Here is a 9,876-nt window from a genome sequence, read left to right on the forward strand (position 1 = left end):
TTGGGAAAATCACACATATGTGGAAACTAAACAACCACTCCTAAATAACCAATGGATCAAAGCAGAAATCAAAAGGGAAATTATAAAGTATATTGAGATGAATGCAACTGAAAATACAACATACCAAAACTTACGGGATGCAGCTAAAGCAATGCCTAGATGGACATTTATTGCTGTAAATTCCCATTAAAAAAAAAAAGAAAGAAAGAAAGGGGTGTCTGGGTGGCTCAGTCAGTTAAGCATCTGACTTTGGCTCAGGTCATGATCTCAGGGTCCTGGTATCAAGCCCCAGGTCAGGCTCCCTGCTCAGTGGGGAGTGGGCTTCTCCCTCCCTTCTGCCCCTCCCCCTGCTTGTGCTCTCTCTCTCTCTGTCAAATAAATAAATAAAATCTTTAAAAAAGATAGATTGATGACCCAGGAAAAGAAAAAAAAAAAGAAAACTCAAATTACTAGAGTCAGAAATGAGAGGACATTACTACTGACTTTACAGAAATAAAAGGACTAGGAGGGAATATTATGAATAACTGTATGCCAATGCATTAGATAACTTAGATGAAATGGACAAATTCCTAGAAAGACACAAACTACCAAAACTGACTCCAGATGAAATAGCAAATATGAACACACCTATAATAAGAGAATGGATTAGTAAACAAAAAACTACTGAGATGGAAAAGTCTAGTTCCCAATGGCCTCACTGGTAAATTCTACCAAACATATAAAGACGAATGAGTACCACTGCTTCACAGACTTTTCCAAAAAATAGAATACTTCCCCACTCATTCTATGAGGCCACTATTATCCTGTTACCAATACCATACAAAGGCTTACATGACGCATTGGGGCAAGTAAATGGTGAGCATGTTACTTCTATGACTGCTAACTTCCAGGAGAGGCCACCCTTTGGTTCCATTCAGACCTTACTTCCAACACAGAATACATTCTAAGAAACACAAATGACCAAGAAACCCAATCACATCGTTTCTTGCATGTGTAACTTCCCTATATTTGCCAACCACTTAATTGAAAATGATGACAAAGAAGGAAAGGGAGGGGTACCTGGCTGGCTTGGTCAGAAGAGCCTGCGACTCTTGATCTTGGGGTCGTGAGTTCAAGCCCCACATTGGGTGTAAAGATTACTTAAATTAAAAAGAAACTTTGAAAAAAGAAGGAAAGGAAAGATAGAGCAACCCATAGTTCTTCTCCTTTCAGTTCTTTTGTAGCATGTGCATATGTACATGTATCAAGAAAAATAAAAAGTTTATTTCTGTGCAGCATTTCCATTACTCTGGTAAGAAATAAGTACAAATGCATGTACAAGCTACAAAAGATGAACTGTGCAATTTTGGTGATTCTGCATATTAGTCAAATGCTCTTGCGTTTGCATTTAAAACTGGTATCAAAGAATACAACAATGAACTATAGAATTCATGCTAATAATATAAAATTTCACATTATAAATAAAAAGCACCATGTCAAGGTCAACATCCGTGGTCATAAATCCTATTGATAGCATGTAGCCTTGATGTGATGTGATGAAATGGTACTTTATCTCTGTGATGTTCCTCCCCAAAACCCATAATTCCAGTCTAACCAAGAGAAAAACACCAGCCAAATCCCATTAAGATTGTAAGTATCATCAAAAACAGAGAAAGCTTGAGAAACTGTTATAGCCAAGGGGAGCCTAAGGAGATATGGCAACTAAAAGTAATGTGGCATTCTGGATGGGGCCTAGGAGTAGAAAAGGGGCATTAGATTAAAAAAAAAACAAAGCAAATTTTAATAAAGATTAAACTTCAACTAATGGCAATATATCAATATTGGTTCATTAGTTATAGCAAATGTACCATATTAATGTAAGGTGCTACTGGGTATGGAATATATTGGAATTCTCTATATCTTCTTAATTTTTCTGTGAATCTAAAACTGCTGCAAAAAATGAAGTCTATTTAAAAAAATGAAAAGCAAAAGAGAGACAGGAGAAAAAAAAAGCTTTATATTTTAGTCCCTTTAAAGGTACTTTCTCCCTTGCTCTTTGAACAAGGGGCCTTGCATTATCATTTTACAAAGGGCCTTGCAAATTATGCAGCCTACCCTGACTCTGCCCCAACCTCTGTCATCCAGACCTCAGACTGGGGTTGTCCTGGGCCCTTCTGAGAGTCCCTGAGGCCAAGAGTAAGGCTGTGAGTGTGTGTGTTGGAGCCCAGCAGGGAAGGCCAGCACAGGACAAGTTCTGTGCACTGACCTTGTCTGCATTCTGGGAAAAGCAGCAGCAGCAGCAGCAGCAGCCACAGTCTGGAGAGGTCCCCACTCAGACCAAGTGGTGTTCCTAAGAGAAACCCCTCCTCGACATGGTAGGCAGCCTGGAGCTGGAAGGGACCTCATGCATTGGTCTACCACAACCCCTGGCTCCACCTTTTAGGGAGAAGAAGGAGGACATGAACAGAGGCCTGAAGAGGGACAGAAGCCTGCCAGGCCTCCAGAGCCCTCCAGCAAGTCAGTCACAGCCTGGGTCCTGCCCAGCCCAGGGCCTGGTACTGCCTCCCTCTGGCCCAGGTTGGACCTGCCTTCCCAGTTCCTGAGTGTTTCCCAGCAGCCTGAGTTGCTACCCCACCTTTCCTCAGAGCCCCTTCCTTGTTTCTCTGGGCATAGGAAGGGGGAGGGAGAGACAAAGTGTGAGTGCGAGTGTGAGTGTGTGTGTGTGTGTGTGTGTGTGTGTGTGTGTGTGTCTAGCCCCAGTTAGGAGGAGGCCAGAAGCAGAGAAGAGAAGGAAGGCTCTTGTCCCTGCATTTCCCACTTGGTTATTTCCCCTGGGGCAAAAGTGGGGGAGAACCTGAGAGCTACAGGCTGGACAGGGCCTGCTGCAATCCATGGCAGCTTGTCTTGAGACCAAAATGCTGCCATGGGTGTCATTAGGAAAGAATGCAGAGGCGGCAGCAGCAGGGGGAACCTCTGAGCTGGAGAGGGCTTTACTCCTGGACTCCAGGCAGACAGGGCCTGCAAAGTGAAACCAGACCTCCACGGAATCTGGGCTGTAGAGAGGCTCAGAGGCAGGGGGCTCTGTTTCCGCCACAGAAGTGCCGCCTCACCAGAGAACAGGAATCCCTAAACCAGAAACTCACCCTGGACTTCCTCAGATCCCCCAGAGAAAGGCCATTTCCCTGGAGACTGTTGCCATGGCAGCAGCTGCCAGGGGCTGACTGCCCTCCCCCTTGCCTGCATGGCTGCCCTGCCTGCCTTCTGATACCTTCAGCAACTGCTACCTGAAAAGGCCTGTACTGTCCACGCTGGCTGCATGTAAACGTGCCTGGAGCCCACTGCCCAGGAGCAGATTTACAAGGTGGCTAAAGGTTCCATCTTTACATCATACTGCCAGGATTTCAGTCCCATCTTGGCTACTATCATCTGTGTTTCCATCGGAACAGTTTGTAACCTCCCATAGCCTTCGTTATCTCACCTTTAAAACGGCATTTCTTAAACTGAAACCCTCCCCAGCGATTGTGAGCCAAGCAACATGTCCTCACAGGACCCTGTCAGCAGTATGCAATCAAATCCATAAGAAGGGTTATTTCATAGCACCCACCCCAACCACACACAAGTAGCAGACCACATCCCTTTGTAACAAATGGTTGTCACCATGCAGAACCACCTTCACTTTATTCCCTCTTGAGAGCCTGTTCTCTCAAGGGAACCCCAAATCAGTTACTGTCAGGCAGAGACTTAGAGCCAACACAAAGACATTGTCCTCATTCTTCCTTCCATTCCTGGTTCTAGCTCTTTATACCTCCCTTGTGTGACCCCCATGTTTACCAAGTTCTCAACAAGGGTTAATTTATACTAGTTTGGGAGCTTTCAGGGGCAACCGTGTCTCCTACTATCAGCAGCACTAGAAAGTAATCCCACCCTATAAGATCACACTGAGAGAAGAAAGGAGGGGAACTGGCCTGGCGGGGCACACTCCAGGCTGCCAAACCCAACAGGGGAAAGGAATTTTTTCATTTGTAGTTAGAGCTCTTTGCTGAGATCTCCCCTAGATCCTTCCTGATCTTGCTGAATTTATCATCCTATTTAATACTAATGGCATGCTTAAAATTCATATTTTGCAGCTAACATACTGAATGATAGAATTTAGATTCAAAGAATAAGGGAGTGAATCTAACAAGACAACATTTAGCCCAGAAAAACAGAAGTTTCTTTTTTTTTAAAAAAAAACAGAAGTTTCAATACGTGTGTTAAAATGAAAATGATTTACATACATGCACCCTTATGTTTTTGCAGCAGTATTTACAATAGCCAAACTATGGAAGCGGCCCAAGTGTCCATCAATAGATGAATGGATAAAAAAAATGTGGTGTATATATATATACAATGGAATATTATTCAGCCATAAAAAAGAATGAAATCTTGCCTTTTGCAACATGGATGGAGCTAGAGAGTATTATGCTAAGTGACATACGCCAGTCAGAGAAAGACAAATACCATATTATTTGATTCATATGCAGAATTTAAGAAACAAATAAACAAAGGGAAGAAAAAGAGATACACCAAAAAAACACACTCTTAACTATAGAGGACAAACGAATGGTTACCAGAGGGGACGTGGGTGGGGGGATGGGTGAAATAGGTGAAGGAGATTAAGAGTACATTTATCTTGATGAGCACTGAGTAATACATAGAATTGTTGAATCACTATATTGTACACCTAAAAGTAATTTAACACTGTATGTTAACTATACCGGAATTAAAATTTAAAAAATTAAAATGATTTATATAAGTGTCTTAACCGGGATGTGTGAAACAGATTTGGGGGTGTCAGGTGATTGCAATTAAAGTGGATTTAACTGTGTGATACAGCACCCACAAAATCTACTATGATAATAGGATGTATCTACAGATGTATAGTAGCTGTTCCAGAATGAAGGTGTGATAAGATCACCCCATTCTACACTAGGCAGAACATTCAGTATTTTCAGAGGCATTTACAAATTCAGGAGCATGTAGGATGGTGAGAGACTTTAAAAAAGTATATCGTATCAGAAAGAACTGAAATAACTGGGAGGTTAAACCTAAATAAAATAAGTCTTGGTGAGAATATAATTGTTTAAGGATTAAATGAGATAGCATATTGCAAATGTTCAGCACAATACCTGGCATAAGTGCTCAATTAATATTAATTTATTTCTTTTTAAGATTTTATATACTTATTTGACAGAGAGAGAGCACAAGCAGGGAGAGTGGCAGAGGGAGAGGGAGAGGGAGAAGCAGGCTCCCCGCTGAGCAGGGAGTCGGATGTGGGGCTTGATCCCAGGACTCCAGGATCATGACCTGAGCTGAAGGCAGATGCTTAAATGACTGAGCCACCCAGGCGCCCTTCGATTAATGTTAATTTTAAAAAAACAATAATTAAAAATTTTTTAATTAAAATAAAAAACAATAATTCATAGTAATTTTAGCATTAGGTCATACTATTATTATTATTATTTCTATTATTATAGTTAATGCTTACAGAGTGCTTTCTATGTGCTAGGTACCTTTCCAAGTCTTTTACATATACAGATTTATTTACTCATTTTCTCAGTCCCATGAGGTAGGTACTACCATGTCTCCAATTTTGCAGATGAGGAAATTGAGTCACAGAAAGTTCAAGTAGATTGTCCAGTGTGCCTCACAGCTGGGAAGGGGAAAGAACTAGAACATTAACTCTGGCAGTGTCAGGCTATCAAGGGTAAAAGGCACTTTTGTTACTTATTCTTGTTTTGTATCACTCCAGAGCGCAGAACCAACACCAATGTATGTAAACTACTGGAAGGCAGGTATCAGCTCAATAAAAGAAATAACTACTCTGAATGATTAAAACTGTATGAAATTTCACATCACAGGATGTAAAGGGAAAAGGGGTAGAAATGAAGAAATGAATAAAATGGGGAGTCCTCTTGGAAAGAAACCATACAAATGATGAAGCCAACCTTTGGTGAAAAGAATAAAGAAGGCATAGTGAAACTTGGATTTTAAAAGACACACATCACTGAAAAATTGAAAAGTAAAACAGTTATGGAAAAGATACAAAAGTAAACTAATATTTGTCTTGCTATCTCAACATAAAGTAAATTAGATGTTGGAGAAAAGTGACAAAAACCTCTAAAAATAGTAAAATTCCCGCATGAATTTGTTTGGAAACTTACTAGACAGCCTGGGTTTGAAAAAGAAAATGATCCCAGGATCCTCACAGTTCTGACAGCCACCACCCTGAAACTACAAAATACAGAAAGGAGAGGTACAGTTTGCTCTCTGGAAAAAAGGGCACCCGCATGAGAAAGTAGCATCCAGGCTGATATGAGTAGATAAGATGCAGGTATGAGGTTGAAGACCATAAAACACTATTAGATCCAAACATACATACTTGTAATGACAAGTGAGTATGTTAATATGATTTTAATCCTGCTACTCAGTGTGTGGTCAACAGAATTATTGCATAGTTGGATATGAATATCTTCTGTGCTGAATCTTTTGGGTACAGCAGTCCCAGGACCCAGATATTTGCTGATTTAATGACTTAATATACACTTTCTTGACCAGCAACACCAAAAGGTGGCTGGTTAAGGATTTAGAGCCTCAGAAAAACCTCTTTATATATATACACACACACACATAATAGTATAAATGGGGGTGCCTGGCTGGCTCAGTCAGGGAGCATGTGACTCGATCTTGCGGTCATGAGTTCAAGCCCCGTGTGTGGTGTGTTTACTTAAAAAATTTTTTAAATAGTATATATATATAATGCCACACTCTTCACCAAAAATGCCCCCATTACATTTAATAAATACGTTTTTAGGCTATTTGTACTTAGATGGACAAATGTGTATTTAATGTTTTTAATTTACATACTTTACAAACAACTCTTTCTAGAGTTCTAGAAGTAAATGATTACTAATTTAGACTGGAGCCTCTATTTCTGATACAGGTTTCGGGGCTCAAAAAAATCCTGAGGTCATGGAAAAGTGAAAGCTTATCTTCCATGAAAGTGACAAGAGATGGTAAACAGTGTTGATAGCGCCGAAACGGATATGATGGAGTTAGGGATGTGGATTAAAGCTGGGAAAGGTGACATATGGTATTGATTCATTAAGGAAAAATAGTCAAATTTCAGTGCAGGATCTGGGCTCTAGGGGAAATAATGGGCCTTGGTGGCTGACAACGGGAGAATAAGGGAGAGAGGTGTTATCAGGGTAAGCAGCAGAGAAGAAGAGGCAATAACTCTCAAGACTGGATGCTGACCGTCTCTGGTAACCAGCAAAAGACAAATATAAACAACGAGGTGAGTGACGATGCCTGATGCGTTGCGTGTTAGGAAATACTGGCAGGCTGCAGCACGGCCGCCCGCGGTCAGAGCGGTAACTGGGGATCTGAGCTCGGCGGTGACGCGCGGCCCTCACGTGACCACGAGCCTATGTCTGCCCAAGTCCCTCTATCCTGGTCCTTTTTGCCTGTCCAGACACCGTCTGCCTCCTGCCCTTTGGTCGAAGGGAAGAGCCGAAGTAAGTAAGTCCCCTTGGTCTTCCTAAATCGGTATGAGTGTCGGTGCTGCCCAGTAACCTCTGGGATCGGGATGGCAAGAGTACAGGCCTTTCCCTAGACCCAGCCCCGCCCCCTGCGCCCACATTTCGGTGCAGAAAATGGTGGTCTTGGGGTGAGGTGGGGAGATGAGTGGGGGCCCCTGGGGGACACAGACACTTAGAAATAGTTTCTAAGTAATCCTTTCCTTCCACTTGCCGCCTGAAAAGAAATGACGAGCACTGCGGGGTACGGGGTGGTGGGGCACGGACGACGAAGCCTGAGGTGGGGCGTGGGGGAGGGGAAGCAGAGGGGGCTGGCGTGGGGGCGGCGGCTACTGCCCAGGAAAGGGACGTGCGTGTCAGTCAGTTCTTCCCTCCTCCCCACTCCCCGCCCCCTACCCTGTCTCGCGTCTGTCTGCAGGTCTGCAGGTCTGCGGGTCACAGCGGTGCGCCTCGCGGAGAGGACGCCTAGAGCAAACCGCCAGGAGAGGTCCAGGTCTGGGAAAGGGTGGGCAGTGGCCCGGGATGGGGTGCGTGGGAGGACGCTGATGGGAACCGAGACCGCAGCACCACCGCCCCGCCCCGCCCCTGACACTGCGGGAGAGGCCTGTGGCAAAGCCTGCTGGGAAAATGGTGGGCTTTCTGGAAGGAGGGGGCGAAGGGGGCTGCGAGGGGTGGGACGCGGCGAGGTTCCCAGGGCCAGAGAGACCCTGGACAAGCGTAGGTTGGGGAACCTGGGCCCCGACACGGGAAAAGTCAGGTATGGGAACCCGGGGCCGGGGTTTTGACCCAGCCACCAAGTGTGTTGACTCGACTTTGCCTCCCTTGTCTCCTTTGAATAACTGTACTTAAAGACCATCCTGAACATGGAAAAATCCTGCAAAGAAACTGAAGAGCAGCCACAGAGCGCACCCAAGACGGATGAGGAGCAGCCGCCTGTGGAGCACTCTCCCGAAAAGCAGTCTGCGGAGGAACCATCTTCCGAGGAGCAGTCATCGGAGGAGGAGTTCTTTCCCGAAGAGCTCCTTCCCGAGCTCCTTCCCGAGATGCTCGTATCCGAGGAGCGCCCTCCTCAGGAGCGCCTTTCTAGAAGGGACCTTTTTGAGGAGCGCCCTCCCATGGAGCAGCCTCCATGTGGAGTGGGAAAACATAAGCTAGAAGAAGGAAGCTTTAAAGAGAGGCTGGCTCGCTCTCGCCCGCAATTTAGAGGGGACATACACGGCAGAAATTTGAGCAATGAGGAGATGATAAAGGTGGCAGAGGAGATGGAAGAAATGAAAAGAGTTCGCAACAAATTGATGGTTATGCATTGGAAGGCGAGACGGAACCGTCCTTATCCTATTTAATGTGTTCGGCCTTTAATTCTGTTTTGCCTGATATAAGTATTGCCACCTGAACGTTGCATTTTCTCATATACCTTTACCCATCTCAATTATAACTTTATGCGTGGCTTTATTCTAGGTGTTTCACTTGTAACTGGCATAAAATTGGGTTTTCCCCGCCCACAAACTGCAAGTTTCCCTTTTACAATCACGAGTCTAAACCGTCTGCATGAAAAGATGTACATTATATATTGTGAAGTGAAAAAAAAAATTTTCGAAAAGTGTATGTTGTATCCCATTTTTGTAAAAAAAGTATATTTATATATTAATATGCAAAGAAAAAACTGAAAGTATATACTTAAGTGGCTTAACAGTGGCTATCTGTGCCGTAATAGGTGTTTTGTTTCTCATTTTTTGCTTCGTCGGAACTTCTCACTTTCCAAGAAAAATATATTTTACTTTTGTTGCAAAAAAATATGATGGTAAAAAATTTAAAAACTGTCAATTGGCTTATAAAGACAATGTGGCACTTAATAAATACTTGTCAGAAGTTTAAAGAAAAGTAAATCCAATGTTTGTTTGTTTTATAAGTAGGCTCCATGCCCAGCATGGAGCCCAGTGCGGGCTTGAACTCACAACCCTGAGATCAAGAGCTGACCTCAGATCGAGAGCCATACGCTGAGTGGACAGAGCCACCCAGGTGCCCCAATCCCATGTTTCTTTTAAATCTCAGGCAGAAAAACAAACCAGGTACTTCTATTTAAGGGTCATTCTTTTCCCATTTAAAGAGGAATAATGCTTGACTTACAAGGTGGCAGTGGAGCCAAATGAAGTAAAGATCCTAGGGCTGCCTGGTGTTCCCCCACCTGCATGTGCAGGACCCCCAACCTTACAGATACCCTTCAAATACAGGGGATAGAACCAAAAGGTTTCACTTACACTCACAAATAATTCCTGTGAGATCTCAGGTGAGTGCCACATTCTATTTCTGTCATGCTATT

The 9,876-nt window shown here is 43.6% G+C and overlaps 1 protein-coding gene across 4 annotated transcripts; it reads left to right on the forward strand.

Annotated features, from left to right (window-relative positions):
• The first annotated feature begins 7,308 nt into the window (after nt 1-7,308).
• On the forward strand, nt 7,309-9,442 carry TCEAL1 (transcription elongation factor A like 1). Of its 4 annotated transcripts, none has more exons than XM_026491280.4 (3): nt 7,309-7,535; nt 7,975-8,049; nt 8,408-9,442. In XM_026491280.4, exon 3 carries the CDS (start codon nt 8,420-8,422, stop codon nt 8,897-8,899), a length of 480 nt encoding a protein of 159 aa, XP_026347065.1. In that variant the 5' UTR covers nt 7,309-7,535; nt 7,975-8,049; nt 8,408-8,419; the 3' UTR covers nt 8,900-9,442. The 4 variants fall into 4 exon arrangements, with proteins under 4 accessions (XP_026347065.1, XP_026347067.1, XP_048069413.1 ...); XM_026491282.4 differs by having other exon boundaries at nt 7,419-7,535; nt 7,975-8,061; XM_048213456.2 differs by having other exon boundaries at nt 7,425-7,539; nt 7,975-8,061.
• The last annotated feature ends 434 nt before the right edge of the window (nt 9,443-9,876 follow it).

The sequence above is a fragment of the Ursus arctos genome, chromosome X (genome assembly GCF_023065955.2).
Source record: "Ursus arctos isolate Adak ecotype North America chromosome X, UrsArc2.0, whole genome shotgun sequence".
Taxonomy (NCBI): domain Eukaryota; kingdom Metazoa; phylum Chordata; class Mammalia; order Carnivora; family Ursidae; genus Ursus; species Ursus arctos.

Bases quoted from the DNA above. Each gene is read 5' to 3' on its own strand.
- TCEAL1 (XM_026491280.4), top strand. From the start codon at position 8,420: ATGGAAAAATCCTGCAAAGAAACTGAAGAGCAGCCACAGAGCGCACCC.